This window comes from Girardinichthys multiradiatus, chromosome 12 (assembly GCF_021462225.1).
Source record: "Girardinichthys multiradiatus isolate DD_20200921_A chromosome 12, DD_fGirMul_XY1, whole genome shotgun sequence".
Taxonomy (NCBI): Eukaryota; Metazoa; Chordata; class Actinopteri; order Cyprinodontiformes; family Goodeidae; genus Girardinichthys; species Girardinichthys multiradiatus.
The window spans coordinates 37,661,337-37,675,968 of NC_061805.1; the positions used below are offsets into that span (position 1 = coordinate 37,661,337).

Sequence of the window (14,632 nt, forward strand, 5' to 3'; positions counted from 1 at the left end):
TTCTAGATGAGAAGCGGTACATCCTCATCATAGACTGTATTATGGAGTCTGCCTCGCATTCACACACACACCCACAGCTTGTCTCATCTGTTCTCATCCCTGTCCTTGCTAATAACAAGCAACGTGACAGGAAGCGTGTTTCCTCCTCAACTGCTGGCAGCTCCTTCCTGGCTTCTGAACAACCCAATTACCAGGGAACAAGCTTCTTCCCTGTAATACGGATGGCACCTCCACTTGAGCGCGGCACTCGCGCACGTACACAGGCATATACACATAGGACACCTGTCAGGCTCCATGCCGAAAGATTCTCCGAACCCACACACAGGACTAGTGACAACCCATAGCTATTAGCACGCCACCACTTTGAAGAGGTTTCACTTTCTTTCACTAGTTATTTCCCCCTAATGTGCTCGCTCGCGTCAAATTCTTCATCTCCGCTTTTGAGTTGTTAAGTGGGAGGAAAAGTACTTTGGAGACAGAAATAGAGGATGGGACGTGTAAAGTGTGTGTGTCCAACACAGCGAGAGGTTTGACAGTTATTGTCAGAAAGGAGGATACCACGCTATGAGGGACTGAATTTGCTAATAGAACGTGTTACTCTGCAGTGAATCCGGTTCCACTTGCCAACCCGGCTTCACATTTGCAAATGGGCACAAGCAATGTGTGCATGTGGAACATTGGCGCTCTTATCACAAGAGACCAAAATTAACCTTTTGGCCTACATGCAGAACTCCTGTGAACTTCCTGTAGGTGGAAAATGAAAGGTGCACATCACCCTAAATACACCCTCCCTATGTTGATACATGTTGGTGGCAGTATCATGCTGTGGGAATGTTTTACTTCAGAAGAGGCAGGACAGCTGGTTAGAATTCAGTTCAATTCAATTCAGTTTTATTTATATAGCACCAATTCACAACACATATCGTCTCAAGGCACTTCACAAAGTCGGTTACATACATTCCAATTACTCCTAACCATTGAACAGTGCAGTCAGATTCAGTTATTTATTCAAATTGGATACAAAGTTTTTCTATCTAAGGAAACCAAGCAGATTGCATCGAGTCAGAGACTTGTAGCAGTCACTCCTCCTGGATGAGCATGTAGAGACAGTGGACAGTCACTGGTGTTGACTTTGCAGCAATCCCTCATACTGAGCATGCATGTAGCGACAGTGGAGAGGAAAAAGTCCCTTTTAACAGGAAGAAACCTCCAGCAGAACCAGGCTCACTGTGAGCGGCCATCTGCCACGACCGACTGGGGGTTTGAGAGAACAGAGCAGAGACACAAAGAGAACACCGAAGCACTGATCCAGGAGTACTTTCTATGGGAAGGAAAAGTAAATGTTAGTGGATGTAGCTCCTTTAGTCGTTTCATCTAGAAAGAAAGAACAGATAAACTCTGAGCCAGTTTTCAAGATTAGATTCTGAAAGAGAGCACATATAATTAGTTACAGTAAAAGCTCGATCAGTAGCTATGTCTAGGAGAGAGAAAGGGTTAAATACTGAAAGACAGGGCCATATGGATCATCGGTAGAGGGTGAGCATTAAGTTGTTGCCCCCCTCCAGTAAGGTGTCACAGGTAGACACAGAGTCAGGCCAGGTGTAGCTTCTAGGAAGTGAAGAGAGAGAAAAAATAAAGTTAAAAGCTGAAATAACAGCAAATAATGCAAAGGTGGAGAGTAGTATGAGAATGTAGCGAAGAGAGTGAAAGTGGTCATTATGTCCTCCAGCAGCCTAAGCCTGTAGCAGCATAACTACAGAGGTAGCTCAGGATAACCTAAGCCACTCTAACTATAAGCTTTATCAAAAAGGAAAGTTTTAAGCCTAGCCTTAAAAGTAGACAGGGTGTCTGCCTCATGGACTAAAACTGGGAGCTGATTCCACAGGAGAGGAGCTGATAACTAAAGGATCTGCCTCCCATTCTACTTCTAGAGACTCTAGGAACCACCAGTAGACCTGCACTCTGAGAACAAAGTGCTCTGTTAGGAAAATATGGAACAATCAGATCTCTGATGTATGATGGAGCTAGATCATGAAGGGCTTTATATGTGAGGAGGAGAATTTTAAATTCTATTCTGGATTTAACAGGGAGCCAACGAAGGGAAGCAAAAATAGGAGAAATATGATCTCTCTTTTTAATTTTCATCATAACTCTTGCTGCAGCATTTTGAATCAGCTGAAGGCTTTTAACTGCATTTTGTGGACATCCTGATAGTAAAGAAATATATATATGTATATATATATATATATACATGTATGTATGTGTATATATGTATGTATGTAAAAATTACTTTTGAGCTGAGTGGAATGTTACATATCCTGTTTCCTCTTGAATCCTCTTTGCCTAGAACCGATAACCCAATGGTGACTGAAACAAGCCCCGAGCGAGAAAACACCCCTAGAGGCATGAACAGAGTAAACGCAGCAGGTATGTGGCACAGACACTCACACAGACACACCGCTGCCTGCCAAAATGGCTTCAGATTTGCAAGATTTGCACTTTTAATGGACTCAGGCTCGACAGCAGGTCATCATTAAAACGGGACATGATGGCTAAGTCATCACTTCCAGTTCACTGAAGAGCACGTAATGTATGAAGATGGTGATTGATTTGCAACGAATCGGATGTTGGTCATATCCAGGCAGCTGTATGAGCAACTTGGCTGAATAATTGAGGCAGCCGTGTATTTTCTCTTAGGTTGGACTATTACCACTTTCCATAACACACCTACTAGCTTTTCGTCCTCGATTTGCATTAAAATCCACAACTGTGCTTTTTGTTTTTCTCATATCTTATTCACTTTTTTTTTTTTTAGAAATAACAAAAGTGTCATAGACAGAGGTAATTGGTGTCTCACAAAAAAACGAATACATATTAGTACTCAAAGTGCTCTTTAGATTCCCGTTTTAGAGTTGTTAAATGTAGCAATTAGGGCAGATACACAGCGGCTACACTGGTGTAACTTCCTGCAATTATAGGCAGCGCACTCCGTGTGAACTCTCGAAAGTGTCAGAGCTCATATCTCCGTCCTCCACCTGATCATAAAGGCCCTGTGCCGGTGCAAAGGAAGGGTGGAGGGTAAAGGAGAGGCACAGGAGGAGGGAGGGTTGAGGCGGGAGACTCAAGACTGTTGGCATGTGTTGTTTTCCTACTACGTGATCTCTATACCGATGTGCTTGGCATTAATTTTTGATGAACCATTGGCACCGCATCCTCCCCTCTCGCCCTCTCATCCCTTCCCCTCTCATCCCCCCTTTTCTCCCTTCTTATTTTCCCTGTTACAGGCACTTTTCACTCGCATTTGTTAGCTTGCTTTCTTGTATTCTTCATATCTTTGCTTTAGAGCATCTGACTTGCCTTGTGAAGCCCTGTATCTTTGTCACACTTGCTCAGAGGGCTGGGGGGATTTGGGAGCAACTTTTCCCTTTCTTTTTCCTGTTCTGTATTTGATTCTTGAAGCTCAGCCTGGATATTAATTTTAACGAACTTAAATATACAGCACATACATTGTCAAAAAAGAACTGCTGGGTTTCATTGCTGAAAACCTGTTTTCATTTTTCTGCACATCATCCCCTAAATGATCCATTAATGTTGATATTTAGTCTTTCAAAAGCTAAATGACTAGATTTTAACAAGGAAAGAAATTTTTTAAAAACATATTTTTCTGTGTATAATCACCTTAACATTTATCCTATCAACTTCATACCAACAAAATTAATTCGTAATAATATTAAGGATTAAAGCCCCAAAATTTTCTCTATGCTTAGAAAAATCCCACATTTTCTTAGTTTCAAAGTCGCCTTGATCAGTAGTTTTCCAGGCTTTTCAGAAGAGCTTTTAACGTTTATTCTTGGACTTTAGCTGTGTGTTATCTCATTTTTGTGTCCAGTCCCTGTACCGTGTATCCGACAGCTGTGTAGGGTGCACACAAACAAATCAGAGAGCCAACAAAACCTCTAACCATCTATTGAATTAATTTAACCAAACTTTTATGCTGACCTATAGAGTGCTGAACATGTTTACTAAAACCATGTGCAGAATCTATAGTCCTCAATGCGGCTGCCCTGGGTTCGAGTGCCGGACCCAGCGAACTTTGCCGAATGTCTCCCCCTCTCTTTCCTGTCTACCTATTGTCGAAAAAATGAAAAATAAAGGCCTCTAGTGCTGCAAAAAAAATACTCGTACTCGTCGTCTTCCGCGTTATCCGGCCGAGAAGACGACGGCCCAGCGTGTCCTGGGCCGTCCCCTGGGCCTCCTCCCGGTGGGACGTGCCTGGAACACCTCCCGAGGAAGGCGTCCAGGAGGCATCCGGTATAGATGCCCGAGCCACCTAAACTGGCTCCTCACAATGTGGAGGAGCAGCGGCTCTACTCCGAGCCCCTCCCGGATGGCCGAGCTCCTCACCCTATCTCTAAGGGAGTGCCCGGCCACCCTACGGAGGAAGCTCATTTCAGCCGCTTGTATCCGGGATCTCGTTCTTTCGGTCATGACCCAAAGTTCATGGCCATAGGTGAGGGTAGGAACATAGATCGACCGGTAAATCGAGAGCTTCGCTTTATGGCTTTATGGATCAGCTCTCTCTTCACCACAACGGACCGGCACAGCGCCCCCATTACTGCGGCAGCCACACCGATCCGTCTGTCGATCTCCCGCTCCATTCTTCCCCCACTCGTGAACAAGACCCCGAGATACTTAAACTCCTCCACTTGAGGCAGGAACTCCCCTCCAACCTGAAGAGGACAAGCCACCTTTTCCGATCGAGAACCATGGCTTCGGACTTGGAGGAGCTGATCTTCATCCCAGCCGCTTCACACTCGGCAGCGAACCGCCCCAGTGCATGCTGTAGGTCTTGGCTAGAGGGGGCCTGCAGGACCACGTCATCTGGAAAAAGAAGAGGCGAAATCCTCTGGTCCCCAAACCAGACGCCCTCCGGCCATTGGCTGCGTCTAGAAATCCTGTCCATAAAAGTTATGAACAGGACCGGTGACAAAGGGGAGCCCTGCCGGAGTCCAACATGCACCGGGAACAGGTCCGACTTAGTGCCGGCAATGCGAACCAAACTCCTGCTCCGCTCGTACAGAGACCGGATGGCCCCTAGTAAAGAGCCCCCGATTCCATACTCCTGGAGCACCCCCCACAGGGCATCACGAGGGACACAGTCGAATGCTTTCTCCAGGTCCACAAAACACATGTGAACCGGTTGGGCAAACTCCCATGAACCCTCGAGTACCCTGTAGAGGGTATAGAGCTGGTCCAGTGTTCCACGGCTGGGACGAAAACCACACTGCTCCTCCTGAAGCCGGGGTTCGACTATCGGCCGGACTCTCCTGGAATGCAAAAAAAAATAAATAAATAAAATAAAACCGTAGTTATTTGTAGGTAAAGCTTTGCCTATTTCTTCAACACAATGCAGACACATGCTTTGCAAAATTGTGACTTGGTAGTGAAAAAGTCCATTTATAAAACTCGTCTGCCTGCTAGTAAGACCTGCAAACCATAAAATAGATAATTTGTATACATGAAAATGTTCTGCAAATATGCTTGGTCTGTTGTTTTTACTTTTTTACTTTTTTTAAAACAAAATTTATGATTTCTAATGTAAATTTTACATAAGCAAATTCACAGCTGGTGGCAGAAACAATTTCACCAAGAACCGTTGGGACTTTCAGATGCTTTGTTGCTGCCCAGCAGATAGTTTACTGTACACTATGCTGTCATGCAGTAACATTTGTCCTGTTGTCAACATTTTAAAGACTTCTGTTGCTGGAAGTTTATTCAAATGCCACTGTTTAAATGCTCTCACCGGAACAATGTCTGGAACCATAAAGTTTCTGCGCAATCACAAAATATGCAGCTGCAACATCTTATTCTGCCAGACTACACTTCTTATCTTTTCATGTAGAATTCTTATATTTTGACACCACAGTCTTGTGATGGTTTTGAAAATGTACAGCTTGTTTTTCTGGCTGTATACCTTGCATGCATCTGTTCTTCTTGTCTTTAAGCCACTTATTGATTTGCTGTACAAACAAAACATTTGTGCCATTTTATTTTATAATAATAATGAAGATAAAACACCCAATGTGCATATACTGTTTTTCAGTGTTTTATACAGAGTAACTCTACTTACCATATTTGTGGGATACATATATTGGTAGAGATCATGGCCTGTGGAATGTCCTGATGATGTCGCTTTGGTTTTCATGGTCACAATAAATGAAGTTGTCACACTAGTGGAATTTTTGAACTGTTGGCAGCTAATGTTAATGTCTGTAAAGTTTTTTTTTTTTTTTGTGGAGCTGCACTAATCTTGGCTTTGGCAAATTATTTTGCTGCCATGGCTTTTAGAGCCAGCGACAGTAGTACTCTTCAAATAGTTTTTAAGTACATCCAATAACTGGCCATAGAATTCCCTCCTAACACATTCCTGACAAATGACATTGTTACAGGCTCCCAGCAGCTTTTTGGTCCAGAGGATCAGCGGGCCAAGCGGTGCTTTACAGGAATATAAAGCAGCAACACGTACATTTAACTTTTGTATTAAAGTGTGAAATGGGGGATTTATAGAAAAGGACAGGCAGATTTATCCTTTCCGTGCTTGTAAATGCTGAGCATGCAATTACCCCTATAATAGAGGCGTTGTGTCCAAATTGGAGCCATTAAAGTGATTTAACACTGCGCAGATTGGTTCTGGCATTTGCAAGGATGTGTACACATAAGGTGCAGTGGAATGGTTGTTTAATCGCAGCGTTTTAGCGGCCAGTAATTGCGCAGCAGCCCACGCAAAACCATGACACCCTTCACTCTAAAGCTTACTCATTATGACCGTGGTTTGGAATTACTTTCATTGTCTATTTAGCTGCTTTTTATTTTTTAATTTTGTGATACATTGGTTTGGTTTATTAATAGTTCCAAAAGGTGATACCTTGTTACAACAATAATGTGGCATTCTCTGGAAGTTATTCTTATTTCTTCTGCTACTTAAAAAACAGAAAATACATTAGGTTTTTTGTTTTTGTTTTTCAATCATTTGCTTCGATCATGTGAGATGTGAAATAAATCATTCTAATTATGAACTACGCTGCTAAAAAAAAAAAATTTTAATAAAAGAACACTTTAAAAATACATCAGATATTATTTGAGCACATTATTTGATGAAAATTAAGATTATCAACCCACAGAGGGTTTAATCCAAGGTCACTGAGAAATTTGGACTAGCAACTAGTCCAATTTGCTGAAATTTCACTGCAACAACTCATAGTGGTACTTAGTAGTTTGTATGGCCCCCACATGCTCTTCTTAATGTTTGACAATGTTAGGGTATGCTCCTTATGAGATCACGGATGGTTTCCTGGGATATCTCCTCCCAGATCCTGGAGATGCCTCCCCAGACCAACACTGACCCACCACCAAACCGATCATGCTGAACAATGCTGCAGGCAGCATAACATTCACCACAGCTTCTCCATGTCTTTCACATGAGCTCAGAGTGAGCCTGCTCTCATCTGTGAAATAAACAGGGTGCCAGTGCGTGCTGAACCTGCCAATTCTGGTGTTCCCTGGCAAATGCCAGTCAAGCTACATGGTGCCAGGCAGAGAGCGGAGGGCCTATTAGAAGACGCCGGGCCCTCAGGCCACCCTCGTGAAGTCTGTTTCTAATGGTTTGGTCAGAGACATTGATGCCAATGGCCTGCTGCAAATCATTTTGTAGGGATCTGACAGTACTCATTCTGTTCCTCCTGGCACAAAGGAGCAGAGACTGGTCCTGCTGATAGGTTGAGGACCTTAGATGGCCTTGTCCAGCTCTCCTACAGTAACTACCCTTCTGCTGGAATTCCCTCCATGCTCTTGAGACTCTGCTGGGAGACCCACCAATCCTTCAGTAGCACGTATTGATATGCCATCCTGGTGAACTGCCTGTGCAACCTCGGTAGGTAGGGTCCAGGTATCTGGTCAAATGGAAAACTACTGAAAACCTGTCAAAGAAATGAGGAAGGAAAAATGTCTGCCTCCACCTGAAAAACCATTCCTGTTATTTAAGGATTTTAAATTCTTTTGCAAACGACTCCAAATGTAGTTTCTAAAAAATTTATATTCCTTTGAGGCATCAGTTCTATATAGACTTTTTTTCCCCTCCTCATCGTTGAAAGCATTATTGGCTGCAGTTTAATTCTTCTTCTGCATCCACAAAGGTTGGTTGTCAAAATGACTAGGATCCAGAAGAGTCAGTATTTTATAGACATGCCTTGAAATGCAGAAAAAGCTTTTACTTTCTAAATCACCCCTTCTTCTCTTACTCCTCTGTGTCTTCTACCCCTGTCGCCCCTCCTGTCCTTTTTCCGCCCCAGTCTTTGCTCTGTGTGCATTTGAGTGGTGCCCATGTCTGGGCGAGGCATCCTGGGGAGAGCCAGTAAAGCATTTATTACAGACTTTGCAGGTCTGCATTATACAGCCACTCATGCTTGGCCTTTAACTTCCTCTCTGAAGTTCAGCCATACATGAAAAGAGGGGGCTCCTGCCTCTAATATATTCCAAATTTTTATTTATTTTTTGCATTGTATCAGAAAAAAGTGGTGAATTCAAGGAGAAAAGAAAATTGTGTTTAGAAATGTAAATTGAATCCTTTGAGGTTTTTTCTTCTTGCCACCATCTTTTTCTCTGGTAGTTTGCTGAATAAATATCACGTGGTGAAACTTGGAATGCCCAGTGGAGCTTTAGAACCGAAAATCTGTGAAAAATCCTTTTTGAGTCTTTGTGCGTGGGCTCCCTACCATAACTTCCTCTCAAGTAAGAATACAGAAGCAAGCAGACAGGAAGCTGCTTTCGCACCAGTCCTTTCATACACTCACCATGTGCCCTGATATTAACATTTTTGGTCAAGGGTGTAGCTGGAAAATCTCTGTAAAAGAGGTAAGAGCAAGGCAAATTAACCCAACTATTCATGTATAATTTATTTTCCTCATCTTTTTTTTTCCCCCCTTGAAAGATCACCCCCCCTTTTCTCATCACTCCTAAAATCAGATCCTCATTGGTGGGTCGTACTTTTTTTAGGTCAGTTCTTTTATGTGTTTGGGGACATTTCAGTGGTATTTTATTGGTGTGTGTTTCATATGCAATGGGAAGGACATCAGGCACACCCTAATTTGGGATCTCTCTCTTCTCTTCTGCTTTTTTTGGATGTGTTTGTCCATTTCTGTACATGTGTGGGTGTGTGTGTGTGTGTGTGTGTGTGTTTCCTGGTTGAAGGAGAGACCCTCCTACACAGAGCTTGCAAGAAGAACCAAGTGGAAATGGTGCTTCAGATCCTGGCGCTTCCTGGCACAGATATAAATGTTAAAGGTAAGACTCCCTTGCGTTTCCGTTTTTCTGGAAACTCTCCCTGTTCCTGCAGCCGCACCGCCTGTTCCGGGGTTTCCGAAGAGCGATTGACAATGGGGGAAGAAAAGGAGCTAAGAAAATGGTGTGCGTCGCCTCCGAGGTTTAAGCTTTAGCTAAAATGTAAAGGGTGTGTCTAGAAGGAGAGTGGGGTGGGTTTGGGGCGCTTTATGGTTATAGATTTACATCTGCCTCCTTGAGTGAACGAAACGCCTTTCGATATTTCAGTGACTTTTTTTTAGTCCCTATAGGTAAACCATAATAACTTGTCCTTCTCTAATGGAAATGTGCAGTTAACAAAGGGGTTTCTGATTCTGTATTTGGGGTTTGAAGAATGCTTAAGGTGGTATCTCAGTAGGAGGCTGATGTTTAACATGTGATCAAGCAGAAGAAAGATTTTGTACTTGTCATTTTTCAGTTTTTGGGTTCTTTAGATGAATTCAGGCATTGTATTGATAATTGCTATTGATAATGTGTTTATGAAAGCACTGTTATGCATGTGTATTTGGTACTAAAGTCTTTGGGCTTTATGTGTTTTGTGCTATCTTTCAAAACAGGTCAGAAGAAAAATTAACCAACTTAGTTTAGGTTTGATTTTTCCATTATGATAGCATTAGTTCGAAACATTCCTTCAGCATACTCAGTAATAAGGTTTATACTTAAAATTAGGCCAATTTATTTTATTTTATTTTAATCTTGACCAAAGCAAGCTTTGTTTGTGTGCATGCTTTGTGACGTCTGTGCTTTGTGTGTGACTTGTAGACCATGCAGGCTGGACTCCTCTCCATGAAGCATGCAACCATGGCAGCACTGACTGTGTGAGAGCATTGCTGCATCACCGCCCCGCCCCTATCCTCACCGACCAGGTCGGTGGAGTTAGTCCGCTGCACGATGCCCTGCTGAATGGACACTTGGACATTGCTAAAATGTTACTGGAACATGCAGGTTAGTTAAAAATGACTTGATAATTGTCACTTTTTAGCTTGATAGTTTGCTTGGGAAACACTGATGATGTACGATTTAGTCCCCTTTCGGCTTTTTTCTAGTGTATGCATTGTTTTCTCTGTTATTGTGAAAGCTGGCAGGATGCATACCAAACGCTCTTTTCAAAGGTTAGGATAGGTTCTGTGTATAAACAGCTGGCGCTAGAAACTGAAGTCCCAGTGAAAAATGGGAGAAAGTCTCACTTAGCCTTGAAGTCTTCCTCAGAGAAAACTGTACCTTTTGTAATAATATAGTATTTTGGGCAAATGTGTGAAAGTTATTCAAACAGACAAAATATGTCTCCTCTAAAGTGCAAACACTTCTTGAAGAAAGTATACATTTTAAAAGAGCTAATGTGATTGTAATAATGAATTAATAGTGGTTCATTGTCCTTTTTTAACCTGGTAATACAATACTTCAAAATATTTACTTTTGGGACCTCAGTACCTTTGTAAGAAGTTTTGTTTTAGATGTTTGAATGACAGCAGGCTTGTCAGTAGGGATGCGGTCATACCAATATCCCATAATGTTGCTGTTCTGGTTGATAATCGATATTTACCTATATATATATATATTATATAAATTTCTTTACACTTTCAACACCTTGGAAAAATAAGGACACTGCTGACATTGCTTTTCTGCATCACTGTCAAATGACCAAACAACATGGCCGATCCCCTCCCCTTCCTAAAACAAATACACAAACGGCAACAAGATTGAAATAAATATTTTAGATATCAGCCCAGTTTTACTTATTGGACCAACACCAATATGTTAAAAATTGACTAACATCAACCGATACCGATGTTAAAGCGGATATGTCGTGCATCTCTACTTCTTAGGGTGATGAATTCTATTATTCTCCCTTTACAAATAGCTGTAGCATTATATTTATTAACTAATATTATGAAACTTTACAATCTATTGATGTGTGAGAAAGTTTTTGCAGTGATGGTAACCTTTGGTCTGCCTGGCACCTTGGTCATTTTCTGCTAATAAACAGGACAAACATTCCAACCCAACCTTTCTGAAAACACTCGCATGATTTCTGTTTTATCTGAGATTTCGGTACGTATTTAGAAGACGGCTAAAGCAGTTTTTGCTGATTTGTTGGTCGGCACAGTCATAATACAAATCCCCCGTTCCACCACATCCCAGAAGGGCCCAAGAAAATATCCCCCGCAACATTAAACCACCACCACAAGCCTGAACTATTGATACAAGGCTGGATTGATTCGTTGTTTCATTTTGTCTATGCCATATTTGGACCCTTCAATTTGAATGTTACAGCTGGAATTGAGACTCATCTGACCGGGTAGCATCATTTTGGTCAGCCTGTGCTAATCGTAGCCTCAGTTTCCTGTTTCTGAGCTGAAAGGAGTGGTGTCTGATGTGGTGTTCTACTGCTATAGCCCATCTACTTCAAGGTTCAATGAGATGTGCTTCCAGAGATTGTGGCTCAGTAGGAAGAGTAGTCGTCTTGCAATCGGAAGGTTGTGGGTTCGATTCCAGTGTCCTCCTGCTGTATGTCGATGTGCCCCTGGGCAAGGCACTTAACCTCAAGTTGCCTACCAATCTGTGTATCGGTGTATGAATGTGTGAGCGTTAGTGAGTGCGATTGGGTGAATGTGGCTCTAGTGTAAAGCGCTTTGAGCGGTCTGTATGACTGGAAAAGCGCTATATAAATTCAGTCCATTTACCATTCCTTGGTTGGAACAAGTGGTTATTGGAGCAACTGCTGCTCCTCTACCCATTCTTCTCTGACCTTTTAATGTCAGACAAGGTTATTTTTGTCCACATAACTACTGCTCCCTAATATTTCTTTTTTTTCCTCACCGTTCTCTGTAAAACCCAGTCATTGTTCACGTTAAAATTTTAGCAGATGAGCAGTTTCTAAAATAGACCAGACTGCCTGGCTCTAATGACCATCCCACAAGCAAATATTCCCCTTTCTTGCCTATTCTAATGTTTGGTTTGAACTTCAAGTCATTTAAATGCCTTAATGCATTAACGTGCTGTCATGTGATTAGCTGATTTGCTATTTATGCTAGCATATAAACAGGTGTCCTTGATAAACTGGCTTTTGAGTGTAAATATCAGGCTGACAAATGAAAGTGTCATTTCTATGAATAGCAATGGTGCAGATAAAAACATATTGAAATGCAAAGTGGTTGCAGCTTGAAGGCAAGCACTAGCTTAAGTTTTAAAGGAAGTCAGTTGGTGTACAAATGAAGGACTAAATTGTCTGCAGTCACTGCTGAGTATCAATGGTGTCCTAAGATTTTAGGACTGTCATTCCCAGACTCAGTTGATGCTGGTCCTCAAAGGCTTTTTTTGTATGTATTTCCAGATCATAAATACAACCTTCCTTTGTCTGTGCCTGCTACTTGTCTGCACGATCCACATGCTATTCTACAGTGTGTAGACCTTCGAAACAGATTTGAGCCTCTTCTCATAAAATCTCTGCTAATGTCGTTTTGACAAGATTAACAGAGGCACAATTGTTCACTTACAAAATTCACTCGCAGGTCTTTCTGTAAAATGTGTCACAACAAAACTAGTTTGCCGATCTTGACGTGCACGTGCCACATGCAGTCGGAGCTCAGAGGGATGTTGAAGCATGCATGGCGGTTGTTGGTGTGTATTGCGGCAGGTTGTGGAGGGAACGCCTGTACGTGTATTCGCGGGTTTTGCAGGGAGGAGTGCTATTTTCCAGCAATGAACAAGTCTCCCATGTAACACACCTCTGTCTCAGCACACTTCTCAGTTTGACTAATTATAGTTAATTTGATTCGACTTTCCCATTAACACATGTACATATTCTGTCCTCAAAAAATAAATTAGACTGGGATTGTTTAGTCCCGGAGAGGAAACAAGAGAGCGCTCCCCCTTTTTTTTTTTTCCTCCCTTCCTCAGCAACAGGAGAGAGAACAAATTAAAAGAGGTCAGATGAAGCATGCTATCTTTATGTGTAAAATTAGAGGAGCAAGAAATCAAATGTATGTTTGTGTATGTGTTTGCTGCAGACGGCTGGCTTCACTGTCTAAGCTAGTTTTTTTTTTTTTTTTTTACTGGACTGAACAAAACAACAGGAATGGGAATTGTCTCAGTTTGAAACACCCTTCAGGCTGGTGCATTATCCTTCTTTCTCAATCCGTTCTCTGCTGACTGTTTGCCGTTTCCTCCCACCTTGATGGTGGGTTGTCTGAAGGCTACAGCAGGGAGTTGTTGAGGAGGTGGTCCTCCTGACTCCGGGCTATACTGTCTCACACGGTCTCTTTTCCATGATCTACATTTGGTTGCCATAGACACCATCGATAAGTTTCCTCCCTCCTCCTTGTTTTTTTTTTTTCTTTAAAGATCTTCATATCCAGGCGGTTAAATGTAGAAAGTTTTTAGCTTCAGGGGCTAGCTGATGTTTAGTTACCATAACCATCTTTATGGTGTTGCTCACTGCACTTTTTATTTCTAACTTTTTGTGCTTGTGGCTGCTTATCGGAATGGTTTTTTTTCTCCCCCTTTTGGCCAGGTAGGCCTGCTGCTTCGTCCCAGGGTAGGAAACCAGGCTAGTGGGTCAGATGCATTTCCATTCCTCAATCCCCTTATTTATTATATTGCTGCCTGTTTTGTCCCTGTGAGTGCCAGCTGCACACCCAGAAACCATATTTTTCATTGAGGCATTCACCTGATTGTTCTAGTTGTCTCCAGCGGACAGAATCTAGCTGCCAAGATTTTGGTAGGCCAGTGAGGGCAACACTGACACTGGCACACCAACAAAGCTTTCGGGTGGGAGTGATCTCACCCCTTTTGTTAGCCTTTCTGTCCGCTCGGAGGCCTTCACTCTGTATGCAAGCGGGTGCGTTTTTATAGCTAAATTGTACGGCGGGTTGGATTGGGTAGACGCCCTACCCCCGTTACCTCAATCCCTCCAGGCTTATAAAGCTGCCAACGAAAGGATGCCATGGCCCAGGGCAAGGCTGACTCTGCTCTCCTCTCCCCCTCCTTCCGTAGCCCAAGGCCGCCCAGCATGACCCCTGTCTATGAGCTCGGCTTGTTTTTCACTTAAAACTGAAGTGTCCTTGGCTATATATTTTGGCGTATGTATGCACAAATGCAATCCTTCATCTCAAAGCCTGCAGTATGCATACACTGCTCCCTTTGCCCTTTACTTTCTCAGCTTCATTTCAGGGTAGATACAGGGTAATTGGAGTGCTAAAAGACCCAGGGCCCATAGCAGTAAGGCTTCGATCTGGCACGCAGAGGAGGGGATTGT

General features: G+C 42.6%; 1 protein-coding gene across 1 annotated transcript in view; it reads left to right on the top strand.

The window, feature by feature from the left end:
- Positions 1 to 14,632, top strand: part of slf1 (SMC5-SMC6 complex localization factor 1) — a 43,025-nt gene that overhangs the window by 16,827 nt on the left and 11,566 nt on the right. The window contains exons 15-17 of the mRNA XM_047380519.1: positions 2,348 to 2,427; positions 9,247 to 9,339; positions 10,138 to 10,320. Of these exons, the coding sequence (XP_047236475.1) occupies positions 2,348 to 2,427; positions 9,247 to 9,339; positions 10,138 to 10,320 (356 nt within the window). The remainder of the gene's footprint in view (positions 1 to 2,347; positions 2,428 to 9,246; positions 9,340 to 10,137; positions 10,321 to 14,632) is intronic.